General features: G+C 46.5%; 1 protein-coding gene across 1 annotated transcript in view; it reads right to left on the reverse strand.

The window, feature by feature from the left end:
- Nucleotides 1–19,349: 19,349 nt before the first annotated feature.
- Nucleotides 19,350–20,130, reverse strand: part of LOC137379754 (aldo-keto reductase family 1 member B1-like) — a 49,876-nt gene continuing 49,095 nt past the window's right edge. The window contains exon 10 of the mRNA XM_068051079.1: nucleotides 19,350–19,670. Coding sequence (XP_067907180.1) covers nucleotides 19,628–19,670 — 43 coding nt within the window. The 3' untranslated portion in view covers nucleotides 19,350–19,627. The remainder of the gene's footprint in view (nucleotides 19,671–20,130) is intronic.

Raw genomic sequence — 20,130 nt, forward strand, 5'->3', positions numbered from 1 at the left:
GTCCTGCAATTCGTTAGGGCCCAGTGCACGCTTCAACTTGTTTCAATGTCGGAGAGTTTTCTCGCTTGAGGTTTATGGCTTGGCCATGTGAGCCGCATGGAAGATGGCAGGATCCCCAAAGACACATTGTACAGTGAGCTCGCCACTGGTATCAGACCCACCGGCTGTCCATGTCTCCGCTTTAAAGATGTCTGCAAACGCGACATGAAGTCCTGTGACATTGATCACAAGTCGTGGGAGTCAGTTGCCAGCGTTCGCCAGAGCTGGCGGGCAGCCATAAAGGCGGGGCTAAAGTGTGGCGACTCGAAAAGACTTAGCAGCTGGCAGGAAAAAAGACAGAAGCGCAAGGGGAGAGTCAACTGTGTAACAGCCGCGACAAACAAATTTTTCTGCAGCACCTGTGGAAGAGCCTGTCACTCTAGAATTGGCCTTTATAGCCACTCCAGGCGCTGCTCCACAAACCACGGACCACCTCCAGGCGCTTACCCATTGTCTCTCGAGATAAGGAGGCCAAAGAAGAAATTGCAGTCCTTTAAGTTCAATGTGGAGTCTTTGGTTGCCAGTAAGTCCTGCAATTCGTTAGGGCCCAGTGCACGCTTCAACCTGTTTCAATGTCGGAGAGTTTTCTCACTTGAGGTTTATGTGTCTTCCGTGGGTCCGGTGGCTTGGGAGAAAGCGAGAGAAAGACAGCCAGGAGAGAGGCTTCCTTGTTCCAGCTTCAAATGCTAGTCTCAATTCAAACTGTCCTGTGTCTCATTCAAAAGCCTGGACCAGCTGGTTAGTCATCTGACCAGCTGGTTTAACCAGTCCTGTCTTTGTGGATTGTATCATCTTAGCAGTCCCTGGAATATGCTTCCTGACACCTTCAATGTCTGGCGAACAAAATCCATTTGGGTTCATTGGCCCAGGGAATAGTTCTTTGACTCCACAAGCACCGTCTCTTAGTATGCAAATGTCCTCCAGTGAAAGGGCTGGTGATCTCTTTAACAAGTCATTTCTTCACTCCAGCAACAGTTTAAAATCAATGTTCATATGACAAAATTAATATGCCCCAGCGGACCTGCAAGGAGACAGGCACCGGCGAGCAGGAGTTCCAGCAGTTTAAAAGAGACATACTGTCACACACTCTCACAGGGACAGCGAGAGAGTTCCACGACTGATATCACAGTTCAGAAAGTGATGCGTTGCAAGGGGAGGCAGCTGATTGGTGAGTAGGAACAGGTGGGTATTTCTACCCATTTTTACTACTTTCAATAGCTGAAGTAAAAGTAAAGGTAGGGAATTTAGATTGTAGTAGGTAGTGTTTGGAGTAGAATAAAGGTCCCTATCGTAATTAGTACTCTAAATTAAAGGGAGTAACTAAGGAGCTTAATCTAAGGCTAAGTCATGGCAGGAGAGCTCAGCCCGTGGCATGCTTCTCCTGCGTTATGTGGGAAATCAGGGACACTTCCAGTGTCCTTGGCGACCATGTGTGCAGGAAGTGTGTCCAGCTGCAGCTACTAGCTGACCGCATTGCGCAGCTGGAGCTGCGAATGGACTCACTGTGGAGCATCCATGATGCTGGGGGCATCATGGATAGCACGTTTCACGAAGTGATCACACCGCAGGTAATGGCTGCAGAGGCAGAAAAGGGATGGGTGACCACCAGGCGTAGTAGGCGCAGGCTGGTAGTGCAGGGGTCCCCTGTGGCCATCCCTCTCTCAGACAGATATACCGCTTTGGATACTGTTGGGGGGATGACTTCCCAGGGGAAAGCAGCAACAACCAAGATCGTGGCACCATGGATGGCTCTGCTGCACAGGAGGGGATGAAAAAGAGTGGAAGAGCCATACTGATAGGGGGTTTAATTGTAAGGGGAACTGACAGGCGTTTCTGTGGCCGCAAACAAGACTCCAGGATGGTATGTTGCCTCCCTGGTGCTAGAGTCAAGGATGTCTTGGAGTGGCTGCAAGACATTCTGAAAGGAGATGGTGAACAGTCAGAGGTTATGGTACACATTGGTACCAACGACATAGGTAGAAAGAGGGATGAGGTCCTGCAACAAGAATTTAGGGAGCTAGGTAGAAGATTAAAAAGCAGGACATCAAAGGTTGTAATCTCTGGATTACTCGCAGTGCCACATGCTAGTGAGTATAGGAACAGGAGGATAGAGCAGATGAATGTGTGACTGAGGAGGTAGTGCAGGAGGGAAGGCTTTAGTTTCCTGGATTACTGGGTCTGTTTCTAGCATAGGTGGGACCTGTACAAGTTGGACGGGTTACACCTGAACTGGAACAGGACCAACATCCTTGCTAGGAGGTTTGCTAGTGCTGTTGTGGGGGGTTTAAACTAATTTGGCAGGGGGATGGGATACAGAGTGGAGTTACAGTAGGGGATGATGCACAGTCAAATGTAGAAGAGAAACTGAGTCAGTCTGGAAGGCAGAGCAAATATAGACCTGTTAAGGCACAAGTGAAAAATGCAAGGCTGGATTGCATCTATTTTAATGCAAGGAGTCTTACTAATAAGGCAAATGAATTTAGGTCATAGTGGAAGCACACGGGATTATGATATTATTGCTATCACAGAGACATGGTGGAGGGAGGGGCAGGACTGGCAGCTCAATATTCCAGGGTACAGAATCTTCAGGCATGACAGGGGAGGGGGTAAAAGAAGAGGTGGCATTGCACTGTTGATCAAGGAGTCAACTGCTGCAGTAAGGAGGGGATATCTTAGAAGGTTCCTCAAATGAGGCCACATGGGCAGAGCTTAAAAACAAAAAGGGGGCAGTCACTTGGCTGGGAGTGTACTACAGGCTGCCAAACAGGCAGCGAGAGATAGAGGAGCAGATATGTAGGCAAATCTCAGAGAGGTATAAAAATAATAAGGTAATAATAGTAGGGAATTTCAACTTCCCCAATATCAATTGGGATAGTCTTAGGGCAAAAGGCTTAAAGGGGGCGTAATTCTTGAAATGCATACAGGAGAGCTTTTTGAGCCAATACATAGAAAGTCCGACAAGAGAAGGGGCAGTACTGGACCTAATCCTAGGGAATGAAGCCAGACAAGTGGTAGAAGTGTCAGTGGGGGAACATTTCAGGGATAGTGACCATAACTCTGTAAGATTTAAGATAGTTATGGAAAAGGACAAAGATGGACCGAAAATAAAGGCACTGAATTATGGGCAGGACAATTTTAAGACGATAAAACAGGATCTGGCCAAAGTGGACTGGGAGCAGCTACTTGTAGGAAAGTCGACATCAGATCAGTGGGAGTCATTCAAAAAGGAAATAGTGAGAGTTCAGAGCTAACATGTACCTGTTAAGGTGAAGGGTAGGACCAACAAGTCCAGGAAACCCTGGATGTCAAGGGATATAGAGGATTGGATCAGGAAAAAAAAGGAGGCTTATGGCAGATTCAGAGTGCTGAAAACAGCGGACACACTAGAGGAGTATAGAAAGTGTAGGGGAGGTACTTAAAAAAGTAATTAGGAGAGCAAAGAGGGGACATGAAAAAACACTGGCAGGCGAGATAAAGGAAAATCCTAAGGCATTTTATAAGTATATTAAGGGCAAGAGGAAAACCAGGGAAAGAGTAGGACCCATTAGGGACCAAAGTGGCAATCTGTGTGTGGAGCCGGAGGATATAGGTGAGGTTTTAAATGATTACTTTTCATCTGTGTTCACTATGGAGAAGGATGATGTAGGTGTAGAGATCAGGGAGGGGGATTGTGATATACTTGAACATATTAGCATTGAAAGGGAGGAAGTATTATCTGTTTTAGTGGCTTAAAAGTGGATAAATCTCCAGGCCCAGATGAGATGTATCCCAGGCTGTGATGTGAGGCAAGGGAGCAAATAGCAGGGGCTCTGACACAAATTTTCAAATCCTCTCTGGCCACAGGAGACTTACCAGAGGACTAGAGGACAGCGAATGTGGTATCATTACTTAAGAAGGGTAGCAAGGATAAACCAGGTAATTACAGGCCGGTGAGTCTAACATCAGTGGTAGGGAAACAATTGGAAAAAATTCTGAGGGACAGAATTAATCTCCACTTAGAGAGGCAGGGATTAATCAGGGATAGTCAACATGGCTTTGTCAGGGGGAGATTGTGTCTGACAAACTTGATTGAATCTTTTGAGGAGATGACTAGATGTGTAGATGAGAGTAAAGTAGTTGATGTAGTCTACATGGACTTCAGTAAGGCTTTTGATAAGGTCCCGCATGGGAGAGTGGTTAAGAAGGTCAGAGCCCATGGGATCCAGCGCAATTTGGCAAATTGGATCCAAAATTGGCTTAGTGGCAGGAGGCAGAGGGTGATACTCGAGGGTTGTTTTTGTGAGTGGAAGCCTGTGACCAGTGGTGTACCGCAGGGATGGGTGCTGGGACCCTAGCTGTTTGTAGTGTAAATTAATGATTTAGACATGAATATAGGAGGTATGATTAATAAGTTCGCAGATGACATGAAAATTTGTGGTGTCGTAAATAATGAGGAAGAAAGTCTTGGATTACAGGACGATATCGATGGGCTGGTAAGATGGGCAGAGCTGTGGCAAATGGAATTTAATCCTGACAAGTGTGAGGTGATGCATTTTCGGAGGACTAACAAGGCAAGGGAATATACAATGGATGGTAGGACCCTAGGAAGTACAGAGGATCAGAGGGACCTTGGTGCACTTGTCCATACATCACTGAAGGCAGCAGCACAGGTAGATAAGGTGGTTAGGAAGGCATATGGGATACTTGCCTTTATTAGCCGAGGCATAGAATATAAGAGCAGGGAGGTTATGATGGAGCTGTATAAAATATTAGGCCACAGCTGGAGTATTGTGTACAGTTCTGGGCACCACACTATAGGAAGGATGTGATTGCACTGGAGAAGGTGCAGAGGAGATTCACCAGGATGTTGCCTGAGCTGGAGCATTTCAGCTATGAAGAGAAACTGAAAAGGCTAGGGTTGTTTTCCTTAGAACAGAGAAGGCTGAGGGGAGATATGATTGAGGTATACAAAATTATGAGGGGCATTGATAGGTTAGATAGGAAGAAACTTTTTCCCTGAGTGTGGTGGGTGGGGGGGGGGGGGGGAAGAGGGGGGGTCAATAACCAGGGGCCATAGATTTAAGGTAAGGGGTAGGAGGTTTAGAGGGGACTTGAGAAACAATTTTTTCACCCAGAGGGTGGTTGGGATCTGGAACACACTGCCTGAAGAGGGTGATAGAGGCTGGAACCCTCACAACATTTAAGAAGTATTTAGATGAGCACTTGAAACGCCACAGTATACAAAGCTACAGGCCAAGTGCTGGAAAATGGGATTCGAATAGTTAGGTGCTTGATGGCTGGCACAGACACGATGGGCCGAAGGGACAGTTTCTGTGCTGTATAACTCTATGACTCTTGAAAGGTGGGGTCTGCACGACAGGTGCTCTCCTACTAACCTTAGAATCTCCATTAGTGTGAGTGTTAAAGGGGCAACAGAGGGCAAAATCCCAAAGTAACCATCAACATAAGGTCTCAAAGGATTTCAGCTCCAATGTTTTTGAATGTTTAGTTTGGAAACCAATGGGTTAGAAAGCTCAAAGTGAGCAGTGAGTAGTCATTTCACCTTGGAGCTAAACTGATGATAGACCATATCATTGGGCTGAGAAATTAGTATAACATCTGAGACTGAGACGGTAGAACATCTGGCTCCAGTTTTCCACTGCACTTGGCTCAGAGCCTTAAACTTTGGGCATATTAGGAATGGGTGTCCATCCCACAACCTTCCACCTACTGTTTGGAAATGGTTGGAAAACCATGGGAGTACCACTGTAATTTGCCAATGTTTTTCTAATATCACCTCCCAATGGGCAAGGTTCCGAGGAAAAAGCACTCAAGTGAAAACAGTTCTTAACTGAAGCCAAATGTTCCATTGCTCTCCCAGCCACAAATGTTTGAAATATTTTACTGATTTACCAACCCAACGATGTGGCCCTTATTGAACACAGCAACAACTTGCAATAAAAACAGAAATTTCTGCAAATGCTCAGCAGGCCAGGCAGCATCGGTGCAGAGAGAAACAGAGTTAAAGGGCTGGATTTTGTGTTTGGGGTTGGGACCGCGATATTGGAACCATTTCTTGGTCCTGACCCTGCTCTAGGAGGAATGCATCTGTCCGTGACAGTTTAGATAAGAGTGACCAATGCACAACCCTGTGGCGATGAAGTCCCATCATCACACTGAGGATACCCTCCATTGTGTTGTGTGGCACTACCACCATGCTAAATGGGATAGATTCATAACAGATCTGGCAGCTCAAAACTGGGCATCCATATGTGTTCTGGTGCATCAGCAGCAACAGAATTGTATTCAACCACAATCTGTATAAAAGTGGGCCATCTTACAGTGTTGACTTTGTTTGCACTTGAGTCTTGACTTGGATTGCATTAGAGTGCTAAAGTGGAAGTTTTGTGACTGAGGGTAATTAAGGGTTAATTTTATTTTAAGTCCAGTGTGTCTTTTATTTAGCAGATTAACTTAACAGTTGCTATTTGGGTTGGAGAAGGTGAGTTTTAGACTAGCTTTAAACAGAGTTCACTCAGGCTCTGCTTGCAGCTGCACCTTGTTAATTAGAGAATTGGCTGAAACCAGTTTTCAAGGGCTAGAGTCAGTCAGTATAAAAGTGGGCCATCTTACAGTGCTGACTTGGGTTGCATTAGAGTGCTAAAGTGGAAGTTTTGTGACTGAGGAAGTTCGGTAGGGAGGGAGGCACTCCTTTCATTTCCTCCCTGTCCTCAGAGTGAGGGGAGCCAAGAGTTTCCAAAGAGCACAGCTGACTGGTGAGTAAGCCTGGTGGCTAGTTTTCAAACTGGATTGAATTGTAAGTCATTGTTTTAGCAAGACTTAGTTGTTTTTTTTTAAATTATAATAGTCTTCTAAAGTTTTAAATTTTAAGGGTTTAGTCATGGTGGTTTGCTCCTCTTGCTGCATGTGGGAATCCGGGAACATTTCCAGTCCCCAGGACCAGCATGTATGCAGGAAGTGTGTCCAGCTGCAGCTCCTGCAAGCTCGGAATTTGGAGCTGGAATGGTGGCTGGAAACACTGTGGAGCATCCGCAAGTATGAGAGCATTGTGGATAGCATGTACAGAGAGGTGGTCACACTGCAGCTGAAGGGACTTGAGGAACGAAGGGAATGGGTGACCACCAGGCAGTCCAAGAGAATCAGGCAGGTAGTTCAGGAGTCCCCTGGGGTCCCGCTGGCAAATCGGTATTCCATTTTGGAGGCTGATGAGGGAGTGCGGACAGAGCCAAGCTTCTGGTACCACAAGCAGCCTGTCTGCATAGGAAGGGGGAAAGAGAGGAAGAGCAATAGTAATAGGGGATTCTATATTTAGGGGAACAGATAGGCGCTATTGTAGCCGTCAATGTGACTCCAGGATGGTGCGTTGCCTCCCTGGTGCCAGGATCCAGGATGTCACTGAATGACTGCAGGGCATCCTGAAGGGGGAGGGTGATGAGGCAGAGGTCATGGTACATGTTGGCACCAATGACATAGTTAGAAAGACGGATGAGGTCTTGCATCAAGAACTCAACATCCTGGGAAATAGAATCTTCAGGCGAGACAGAGGAGGGGGCATTGCAATATTAGTTAAGGAGTCAGTTACTGCAGTAAGGAGAGATGATATCTTGGAGGGGGCATCAAATGAAGCTTTATGAGTAGAGTTTAGGAATAAAAAAGGGACAGCCACATTGCTAGGTGTTTATTATAGACCCCCAGATAGTCAGCGGGAAATTGAGGAGCTAATATGTGCGCAATTTGCAGAGGTGTGTAAAAATAATAGGGTAATTATCTTGGGTGATTTCAACTTTCCCAACATTAATTGGGATAGTCATCGTGTTAAGGGCTGAGATGGAGTGGAGTTCTTAAAATGTATACAGGAGAACTTTTTAGCTCAATATATAGAGGATCCAACAAGGGAGGGTGCAGTGCTGGACCTAATTCTGGGGAATGAAGCCGGACAGGTGGTTGATGTGTTTATGGGGGAGCATTTTGGTGATAGTGACCACAACATTGTAAAATTTAAGCTTGTTGTGGAGAAAGCAATAGACAAGTTGCAAAAAAAAGGTTTTGGATTGGGGGAGAGCGAATTTTAGTAAAATAAGGCAGGATCTGGCCAAGGTAGACTGGAAAGAGTTACTTGTCGGGAAATCTACAGAAGAGCAGTGGGAGGCATTCAAAAAGGAAATGGGGAGGGTACAGGCCCAACATGTTCCCTCTAGGGTAATAGGTAGGAGCAACAAGCCCAGAGAACCATGGATGACCAGAAACATTCAGGGTACGATGAGAAGGAAAAGAGAGGCTTTTATCAAATACAAGGAGAGCAAATCAATGGAAGCATTAGTGGAGTACAGAAAGTGTAGGATGGAGCTTAAGAAAGCAATTAGGAGAGCAAAGAGGGGATATGAGAAAGCTCTGGCTGGTAAAAGTGGGGAAAATCCCAAGATATTCTATAAGTATGTCAATGGGAAGAGGATAACCAGGGGAAGAGTAGGACCCATTAAGGACCAAGGGGGAAATTTGTGGGTGGAGCCAGAGGTCATTGTTAGGGTGTTGAACAAATACTTCACATCTGTCTTCAGCCAAGAGAATGAGGATGTAGATATGGAATGCAGAGAGAGAGACTGTGAGGTTCTTGAGCAAATTATCATAGGGAGTGACAAGGTATTGGAGGTTCTGGAAGGCTTAAAAGTGGACAAATCTCCAGGTCTGGACGATTTTGTCCCAGGATGCTGTGGGAGGCGAGGGTGGAGATTGCAGGGGCTCTGACCCTAATTTTTAATTCCTCTCTGGCCACGAGGGTGGTTCCAGAGGACTGGAGAACAGCTAATGTGGTCCCACTATTTAAGAAAGGTTGTAGAGATAAGCCAGGGAACTACAGACCAGTGAGTCTCACGTTAGGGTAGGGAAACTATTGGAGAAAATTATGAAGGAGAGAATCTATCTCCACTTGGAGAGGTAAAATTTGATTAGGAATAGTCAGCATAGCTTTGTCAGAGGGAGGCCATGCCTAACAAATTTGATTGAATTTTTTGAGCACGTGACCAGGTGTTGATGAGGGTAGTGCAGTTGATGTAGTTTACATGGATTTCAGCAAAGCCTTTGACAAGGTCCCACATAGGAGACTTATCAAGAAAGCAAATGCACATGGGATAAAAGGTAACTTGATAAGGTGGATTCAAAATTGGCTTAGCTGTAGGAGACCGAGTGATGTCAGACGGCTGTTTTAGTGACTGGAAGCCAGTGTCCAGTGGCGTACCACAGGGATCTGTGCTGGGTCCCCTATTGTTTGTCATTTATATAAACGACATAGATGACTATGTGGGGGGTAGGATCAGTAAATTCGCAGATGACACAAAGATTGGCTGAGTGGTTAACAGTGAGGTGGAGTGTCTTAGGTTACAGGAAGATATAGACGGGATGGTCAAATGGGCAGAAAAGTGGCAGATTGAATTTAATGCTGAAAAGTGTGAGGTGATACACTTTGGAAGGAGTAATGTGACACGGAAGTATTCAGTGAATGGCCTGACACTGGGAAGTTCCGAGGAACAAAGGGATCTTGGCGTGTTTGTCCATAGATCTCTGAAGGCAGGTTAATAGGGTGGTGAAGAAGGCATATGGGACACTTGCCTTTATCAATCGAGGCATAGATTACAAAAGCAGGGAGGTCATGTTGGAGTTGTACAGAACTTTGGTAAGGCCACAGCTGGAGTACTGTGTGCAATTCTGGTCGCCACATTATAGGAAGGATGTGATTGCATTGGAGGGGGTGCAGAGGCGATTCACCAGGATGTTGCCTGGGATGGAATATTTAAGCTATGAAGAGAGGTTGGATAGGCTTGGGTTGTTTTCACTGGAGCAGAGAAGACTGAGGGGTGACCTGATCAAGGTGTACAAGATTATGAGGGGCATGGACAGGGTGGATAGGGAGCAGCTGTTCCCCTTAGTTGAAGGGTCAGTTACGAGGGGTCACAAGTTTAAGGTAAGGGGCAGGAGGTTTAAGGGGGATTTGAGGAAGAACTTTTTAACCCAGAGGGTGGTGACGGTCTGGAATGCCCTGCCTGGGAGGATGGTAGAGGTGGGCTGCCTCACATCCTTTAAAAAGTACCTGGATGAGCACTTGGCACGTCATAACATTCAAGGCTATGGACCAAGTGCTGGCAAATGGGATTAGATAGACAGGTCAGGTGTCTTTAATGCATCAGTGCAGACTCGATGGGCTGAAGGGCCTCTTCTGCACTGTGTTATTCTGTGATTCTGTAACCTCATGGCCTGGCATATCCCCCACTCTACCATTACCATCAAGTCAGGAGACCAACCCTGGTTCAATGAAAAGTGCAGGAGGGCATGCCAGGAGCAACACCAAGCATACCTCAAAATGAGGTCAGTCTGGTGAAGCTACAACACAGGACTATCTGCATGCCAAACAGCGTAAGCAGCATGTGATAGACAGAGCTTCGCGATCGCACAGCCAATGGATCAGATCAAAGCTCTGCAGTCCTGTTACATCCAGTCATGAATGGTGGTGGACAATTAAACAGGAGGAGGAGGCTCCATAAATATCCCCATCCTCAACGATGGGGGAGCCCAGCACATCAGTGCAAAAGATAAGGCTGAAGCATTTGCAACCATCTTCAGCCAGAAGTGCAGAGTTGATGATCCATCTCGGCCTCTTCCTGAAGTCCCCAGTATCACAGATGCCAGTCTTCAGCCAATCCGATTCATTCCGCGTGATATCAAGAAACGACTGAGTGCACTGGTTGCTGCAAAGGATATAGACCCTGACAACATCCCGGCAATAGTGCTGAAGACCTGTGCTCAAGAACTAGCCATGCCCATAGCCAAGCTGTTCCAGTACAACTACAACACTGGCATCTATCTGACAATGTGGAAAATTGCCCAGGTATGTCCTGTACATAAAAATCAGGACAAATCCAATCCAGCCAATTACTGTCCTATCAACCTCCTTTCAATCAACAGCAAAGTGATGGAAGGTGCTGTCGACATTGCTATCAAGCGGCATTTACTCAGCAACAACGTGATCACTGACACTCAGTTTGGGTTCTGCCAGGTCATGTCAATTCCTGATCTCATTACAGCCTTGGTCCAAACATGGACAAAAGAACTGAACACAAGAGGTGAGGTAAGAGTGACTGCCCTTGACATCAAGGCAGCATTTGACCGAGTATGGCATCAAGGAGCCCCAGCAAAACTGGAGTCAATGGGAATAGGGGGAAAAACTTTCCACTGGTTGGAGTTATAACTTGAAAAAAGGAAGATAGTTGTGGTTTTTGAAGGCCCAGGACATCACTACAGGAGTTCCTCAGGGTAGTGTCCTCGGCCCAACCATCTTCAGCTGCTTCATCAATGACCTTCCTTCCAACATAAGGTCAGAAGTGGGGATGTTCACTGATGATTGCACAATGTTCAGCACCATTTGCAACTCCTCAGATACTGAAGCAGTCCATGTCCAGATGCAGCAAGACTTGGACAGCATCCAGTCTTGAGCTGATAAGTGGTAAGTAACATTCGTGCCACACAAGTGCTAGGCAATGATCACCTACAACGAGAGAATCTCCCCTTGATATTCAATGGCATTACGATCGCTGAATCCCCTACTATCAACATCCTTGAGGTTACCATTGACCAGAAATTGAACTGGACCAACTATATAAATACTGTGGTTACAAGAGCAGGTCAGAGACTGGGAATTCTGAGGCAAGTAATTCACCTTCTCACTCCCCAATGCATGTACAAGGCACAAATAAGGAATGTGATGGAATACTCTCCACTTGCCTGGATGGGTGCGGCTCCAACAACACAAGAAGCTCGGCACCATTCAGGACAAAGCAGCCCGCTTGATTGACATCCCATCCACAACCTTCAACGTTCACTCCCTCCGCAGTGTGTACTATCTACAAGGTGCACGGCAGCAACTCGCCAACGCTCCTTTGACAGCGCCTTCCAAACCTGCGACCTCTACCAACAAGAAGGACAAGGGCAACAGACGCATGGGAACAGCACCACCTGCAAGTTCCCCTCCAAGTCACACATCATCCTGACTGGGAACTATATCGCCATTCCTTCAGTTTCTGGATCAAAATCCTGGAACTCCCTTCCTAACAGCAGTGTGGGTATACCTACAGCACATGGACTGCAGCGATTCAAGAAGGCAGCTCATCACCTTCTCAAGGACAATTAGGGATGGGCAACAAATGCTGGCTTGGCCAGTGATGCCCACATCCCATTCAAGAATGAATAAGAGAAAAAAAAATGTAGTCACAGCCCACGATTTTCTGAGGTTGACATCTCATTGGCTGGTGGGGCGGGGTTTGGCAGCCAATTAGCAGTGGTGAACGTGGGATAGAGGCAGGATACTGAAGTGCAGGCCCAATTTAAAGTCATGTCGCAGCCATTATTGTGGCAGCTCTCTCGCAAATCAATGGAAAGCAAAAGTCATCAGGAGGAGAGATAGAGGGCTGGCATCCCTGGTATGGCTGGCCCACAGTTTACTGATGCAGCCCTTCAGGTGATGTTGCAAGCAGTAAATGAGAGGCAAGGGGTCTTTTTCCCGGAGGGTGAAAGAAGAAGGCCACCAGCCAAACTAAACAGACCAGGCTAGATATGACAGAACATGTAAACAGCTGCAGTGCTGTCTGGAGGACCTGGGTACAGTGCCTCAAAGGCTTAATCACCTTCTTTGCTTTGGCAAGGTGAGTGAAATGTGACACTCGGATGACAGGCCTCCAGGTCTGCAGCCACCAGCAGACACACCAGCTGACTGAATAGCACTCGGGTGAAACGTGTCTGGATCAGATGTGCCCTGGAGTTCACACCATCCTGGTGATTGTTTTGACTCTTGAGCCAGACCTGTGGCTGCTGTTCTGCTGTACATCCTGCTCCTCCTCTTCCTCCTCCCCTCCTCCAATGAACTGTGTCCATCCAGCGCTTCACCCTCACTTGTTATGGAGAGCACAGTAGATCACCACAATGTGAGACCTTGCAGGAGCATATTGCAGAGTGGTCCAGGCACTGGAACTGCATCTTCAGAAGCCTGATGGCCTGCTTGATGGTTGTCTTTGTGAACAGATGGCTTTGGTTGTTGCGCTCTGTGGTTCCGTCTTAGGGTCACGCAAAGGGGTGAGTAGCCACCTCTTCAAGGGATATCCGTTGTCCCCTAGAATCTATCCATGCAGCTTTGGTGGTGACGTGACGAGCTGTGGCACCCTGGACAGCCGGAGGATGTATGAATCATGGCAGCTATCAGGAGAGTGAGCGCACACATACATAAAGCACTTGTTGTGGTCGCAGATCAGCTGACCATTGAGGGGGAGGAAGCCTGCCCTGTTGATGAATCTCACTGGCAGTTTACTCAGCGCCTTTTTTTTTTTAGATTAGAGATACAGCACTGAAACAGGCCCTTCGGCCCACCGAGTCTGTGCCGAACATCAACCACCCATTTAGACTAATCCTACACTAATCCCATATTCCCACCAAACATCCCCACTTGTCCCTATATTTCCCTACCACCTACCTATACTAGTGACAATTTATAATGGCCAATTTACCTATCAACCTGCAAGTCTTTTGGCTTGTGGGAGGAAACCGGAGCACCCGGAGGAAACCCACGCAGACACAGGGAGAACTTGCAAACTCCACACAGGCAGTACCCAGAATCGAACCCGGGTCCCTGGAGCTGTGAGGCTGCGGTGCTAACCACTGCGCCACTGTGCCGCCCCAATGATGGCCCCTTGATGGCCACATGAGTGCAATTGATGCCCTGCACCTGGGGGGATGCTGCGATGGAGGAGAATCCCACTGTACTTTGTGTCTGAAATTGCATGAACTGCCCAGCTCTCGCGTAGGGCATCAGTGACCTGTGAGATGCAATGATGTGCTGCAACTTGAGAGACACCACCAAAGTGCTGATCCTTAGAACGAGCCAGAAGCGAAAATGTTCAAGGCCAGTAACTTTAGCTGCTACTGGCAGGGCATGGTGAGCAGTACTGCAAGGTCTGAGGTCTTCCTCGATGAGGGAACATATCTCAGTTACCATGTGTCTAGGTAGGCACAGTCTCTTGTGGCACTAATTCTCTGACATGTCCAGGTAGCTTCTTCTGCAGTACACTCAATGCTGAGGGTATGGCATCTGTTGATTTCCTGCCCCTCGTTCCTCTCCTCTGCCCTCCTCATGCCCAGTGCTCTGCATTTGCTCTTGCGGATGTTGTTCCCCATCGCTACTTGTCCCTTTCTCCAAGTACTGTAATCCCATGTCGGCTGCACTCAATGATTACCGTACTTCCCCTGTGATGGCCCCATAATCCCTGGAAGGTCACATTCCTCTCCAGTGCCCGGGTCATGATGCAGCTGTACAAAACTCTGGTGAGGCCGCACCTTGAGTATTGCGTGCAGTTTTGGTCACCGCATTATAGGAAGGATGTGGAAGCTTTGGAAAGGGTGCAGAGGAGATTTACTAGGATGTTGCCTGGTATGGAGGGAAGGTCTTACGAGGAAAGGCTGAGGGACTTGGGGTTGTTTTCGTTAGAGAGGAGGAGGAGAGGTGACTTAATAGAGACATACAAGATAATCAGAGGGTTAGATAGGGTGGATAGTGAGAGTCTTTTTCCTCGGATGATGATGGCAAACACGAGGGGACATAGCTTTAAGTTGAGGGGTGAAAGATATAAGACAGATGTCAGAGGTAGTTTCTTTACGCAGAGAGTAGGGGCGTGGAACGCCCTGCCTGCAACAGTAGTAGACTCGCCAACTTTAAGGGCATTTAAGTGGTCATTGAATAGACATATGGATGAAAATGGAATAGTGTAGGTCAGATGGTCGGCGCAACATCAAGGGCCAAAGGGCCTGTACTGCACTGTAATGTTCTTAAAAAAAAAAATCACTTGCTCCGCTAACTCTGCTCACCCAATGGGACCTGCGTGCCAATGGATGAGTGCCTCTCTCAGCTGTGTACCCTTTTATGGCCCAGCTACTTGAATGGCTCGGCCATAACTGGCTCCCCACTGTGTTGCTACCTCCTGCTACTTGGACTGTTCCAGATCTGTTGTGTTAACCTGTGGCTCCCCACAAACTGTCAGTCAACTGACCCGTGGCAAGCTGACAACAAGCTCATTAACACTCTGAAATGGCCATTGATCTCAATCGGGCAGGTTGTGGGCTCCTAAGCAAAATCACTGACCATCAGAACAGCAACGGCAAACCAGCACGACAGCCAGTGGCACGTAATTATGTGCCAACCACCTCCATTCCTGTCCCCATATTGGGGCGAAAATCCTGCTCATCATTTCAGGTTGATGACCTTTCATTGAGACCATTCTGATCTGAAACGCCAACTCTGTTTCTCTTTGCACAAATGTTGCCTGACCTGCTGAGTATTTCCTGCATTTTGTGTGTTTATTTTAGATTTCCAGCATCTGCAGTAATTGCTTTTGTAACAGCAACTTGCATTTATGTAGAGCTTCTCATGCAATCAAACGTCCTAAAGCACTAGGCAGAGACGAAAATGACAGACAGTAGATTGGAGAAGTTGGGGTAATAACTGACAGGAAAATAAAAGAGATAAGTTACTTAAGATAAGGCTTTTGAAGAAATATACAAAAGTTGCAATTTGGAAACAGATTGTTTGATCCAACCAATCCACGTCAGTGTTTTCTCTCCACACAAACTAATAGGCTGAATCATATTTTCCCTTCCTTCAACCCCTTTTTCCTTCATTCACCTATTGTGGGGGTCGTGGCGAGGGCACCACAAAATGCCTCTGGGAGAGGCCCGCCACAGGCCTCGACGCTGGGAAGGCCCAGCCCGATATTGCCAGTGGCGGCAAGGCATAGTGGCTGCCCCACCCCTGCTTGGTGACTGGAGCAAAATTTAAATATTTTAATTAATTACCCCCTCCCGCAGTCCAGTCAGGAGTAATATTGCTGCTGGTGGCCAGCACTCACCTGCCTTTGGTACCCGTCTGGGGATCTGATGCAGGACACTGGTGGGGAGGCACCGATCCCTGTGGTACACCAGTGGTCACAGGCTTCCACTCTCTAAAACAACCCTCAACCATCACCCTCTGCCTCCTGCCACTAAGCCAATTTGCTAAATTGCTCTGGATCTCATGGGCTCTTACCTTCTTAACCAATCTCCCATGCGGGACCTTATCAAAAGCCTTACTGAAGTCCATGTAGACCAAACCACCCTCCTCCTCTTCTGTCCAACTGTGTGGGGCTTCCCTTGCCTGGTTCCATTCCTCTCTATTCAATCGTAGCAAGAGAATCACCTACAATGGTTTCTCTTCCCAGTTCCACAGCGCTACTTCTGGAGACCTCAAGAATCTATCATTCGTCCCCTCCCATTTCTCATCTACATGAGCCAGGAGAATCACCTGCAATGGCTTCTCTTCCCACTCCTCAAATTACATCATCTGAAAACACATGAGGTTGATGACATCCAGCTCTCTACCACCTCGCCTCAACCCCTCCACTGCTTCTGATTTGTTATGCTGCTTGTATGACATTCAGCATCAGATAAGCAAACTTTTCTCCCCAACTAAATATTGGGGAGACTGACACCCTTGCACTAAATTTTCCCGACATTGTGGGGGCATTTAAACCACTTTTGGGTCCCGAACCTGCACAGGGCATAGGTGCACCGACAGATGAAATCTTCCAGGAGGTGGCCAATTAAGGACGGAAGATAGGTTGCTGAGGCAGGAAGCCTAATAGGGCCTGCAGCATTGGACAGAGAGCAGCCCCACTGGCTGAGGCGGGCACTGCTGAGACAGGAAGATGATCATGAGAGCGCATCAACGTAGATATGCACTCTGACGCCTTGTTCAAATGTTAGATTGAAGGAGCCCACAGCAGGTAAGGTCAACGGTGTGGAGGGGTTGCCCTTCCACATGACTGGTGTTGGACATGGTCATAACCTTTTGTCTTGGGTAGCACATTTGCTGGACCATGGAGCCTCCAGATCCGATGGCCCACAGGCCTGCAGCAGGAAGGCTGCCTCTGGAGAACTGGCATGCTCCCCACATGGTGGGGGGACTTCTTTGACGATAGGAAGGTAACCATCGCCACCCAAAAATGTCCCCAATTTGTGCCCTTCAGTGGAGCAATTGGCTGCTAACTTTCTTCCCCACCTGCTCCTGAGTTATAGAGTCATTTCTGGTATAAAAGAGGTCATTCAGCCCATTGAGTGCAAGCTGGCTCTCCACAGAGCTATCCAGTCAGTCCCACTCCCCCGCTCAATCCCTGCAAGTTTATTTCCTTCAAGTGGCCATCTATTTACAGCACAGAAGGCGGCCATTCAGCCCGTGGTATTCGTGCCGGGCGAACAAACTATGCCCAATTTAATCCCACCTCCTAGCACCTAGTTCATAGCCTTGCAGGTTACAGCATTTCAGGTGCATGTCCAGGTACCTTTTAAAAGAATTGAGGGTTTCTGCCTCCAACTCCATTCCTGGCAATGAATTCCAGACACCCACCACTCTCTGGGTGAAAAGGTTTTTCCTCATAACCCATCTAATCCTTCTACCAATTACCTTAAATCGGTGCCCCTTGCTAGGGGAAACAGGTCCTTCCTGTCGTCTCTATCTAGGTCCCTCATAATTTTGTACACCTCTATTAAGTCACCCTTCAGCCTCAACTGTTCTAAGGAAAACAACCCTAGCCGATCCAATCTTTCCTCATAGCTGCAATTTTCTCCTCTGTACTCTCTCCAGAGCAATTATGTACTTTCTGTAATGTGGTGACCAGAACTACACGCAATACTCCAACTGTGGCCTAACCAGCGTTTTATACAGTTCCAGCATTACATCCCTGCTTTTGAATTCTATACCTTGGCCAATAAAGGAAAGCATTCTACACCACTATCTACCTGTCCTACCACCTTCAGGGCCCTGTGGACATGTACTCCAAGGTTTCTCACTACTTCTACCCCCCTCAATATCCTCCCATTTATTGTGTATTCCCTCACTTTATCTGCCCTTCCCAAATGCATTACCTCACACTTATCTGGATTGAATTCCATTTGCCACTTTTTCACCCACTCAACCAAACCATTGATATCTTTCTGGAGTCTATGGCTATCCTCTTCACTATCAACTACACGGCCAATTTTTGTGTCGTCAGCAAATTTCCCAATCAAGCCTCCCATATTTAAGTCCAAATCATTAATATATACCACAAACAGCAAGGGATCCAACACTGAGCCCTGTGGAGCGCCACTGGAAACAGCTTTCCATTCGCAAAAACATCTGTTGATTACTGCCCTTTGTTTCCTGTCACTGAGCCAATTCTGGATCCAACCTGCCACATTCCCCTGTATCCCATGGGCTTTCATTTTACTGACCAGTCTGCCATGCGGGACCTTGTCAAATGCCTTACTAAAATCCATATAGACCACATCCACCGCACTACCCTCATCAATTCTTCTTGTCACTTCCTCAAAAACTCAACTAAGTTAGTAAGGCAAAACCTTCCCTTAACAAATCTATGTTGACTATCCCTGATTAATCAGTGTCTAAGTGGCAGTTTATCCTGTCCCTCAGAATAGATTCCAACAATTTACCCACCACTGAGGTCAGACTGGCCAGCCTATAATTATTTGGCCTATCCTTCGCACCCTTTTTAACCAATGGTAAAACGTTCACAGACCTCCATCATCTGGTACCTCATCTGTATCAGTGAGGATCTGAAGATATCCTCAGCGCATCTGCTATTTCCTCCCTGGCTTCCTTGAACAACGTGGGATGCAATCCATCCAGCCCTGGTGATTTATCCACTTTCAAGGATGTCAGACCCTCTAGTACGTCCTCTCTCATTATGCTTATCGTATCTAATATTTCACACTCCTCTTTAATTACAACGTCTGCATCAACCCTCTCCTTTATGAAGACAGAGACAAAAAAACTCTAAGAATCCTGCCCACATCTTCTGCATCCACACACAAGTTCCCTTGTACATCTGATAGGCCCTACCCTTTCCTTAGTCTTTGCCCTTCAATTTTAAGACACATGACAAAGATCTGCTCAATTTATGCTGGCTTAGAGCCAATAAAAAACCTCAGAACTTTATCTGAATCTTTATCCTTCAAGCTTCAAAACTCCTGTTATCAGTTTCTGAAATCAATCAAGCCCATTAGTAAAAGTACAAATGGAATAAAACACAAAACAAAAAATTAAAATATTTAAAATAAAGAAAAGGTCAATTTTCTAAGCTGACGCCAACAGCAGGAACTTCAAGTGCCAAATATCCATATCAGAAAATTGTGGGCAATATGACAGCAGTGTCCAGATCTGCACAGCAAGACTTGAGGCATCCCACTAGGATTGGAAAATTGCATCTAAAATGTTTATTTGCATGATGGACATATGCAGAGAATTCAAGTCATTTCTAAAATACACCACCATACAGTTACAGAAGTAGAGTGTTTCTGTTGTTCATCATGAACACGATCAGAAAATTCAGGGACCTTCTAAAATATATCACCATATAGTTAAAGGAGGAGTGCTTCAGTTGTTTTACGAGGTGTCAGATTGATACAAATAGAGAAGTCACAAATCTTCAGATACACAGGACCAGGATGTCCCACTTGAAGTACAGGTTTAATGTTCTTCTTTGAAAGGGTAGTCCTTGTGCTTAATACACCTAAATATATAAAAATAAAGAAAACAAAGTTAGAGGTAGGTCTAATAGGGGATTCTGCCCTCAGTGGTGGGCAAATATTACACTTGCACTTGTCCAAAGACTTTCAATGGGTTTTTGCACTGGAAGTTCCCGTTTGCCAAGCATCCAAAAAGCACAGCATCCTCTATAGGGCATTTGGGACTGGTGTGAACAGGACAAGCAACTGTATCTCTTATCCAATCATACTGAAAAGTCTTTAATGATCAGCACAAAGTCAGAACCAGGAAGTAGTAGCTAGAATACAAAATTCAATGACAAATCAGCTACAGAAAGTGAAATAAAGTTGGAGTGAAAGATGGGATTGAAAGAACAAGAGACAAAGGAATATTTTTTAAAAATTTCAGTTTTTTAAAATCTCCAAAAAAAATTACAATCACATTTTAGTAGCAAAGAGGTAGCTTGGTAATGACTGTTGAAAGGG

Source organism: Heterodontus francisci, chromosome 18 (assembly GCF_036365525.1).
Source record: "Heterodontus francisci isolate sHetFra1 chromosome 18, sHetFra1.hap1, whole genome shotgun sequence".
NCBI classification, from domain to species: domain Eukaryota; kingdom Metazoa; phylum Chordata; class Chondrichthyes; order Heterodontiformes; family Heterodontidae; genus Heterodontus; species Heterodontus francisci.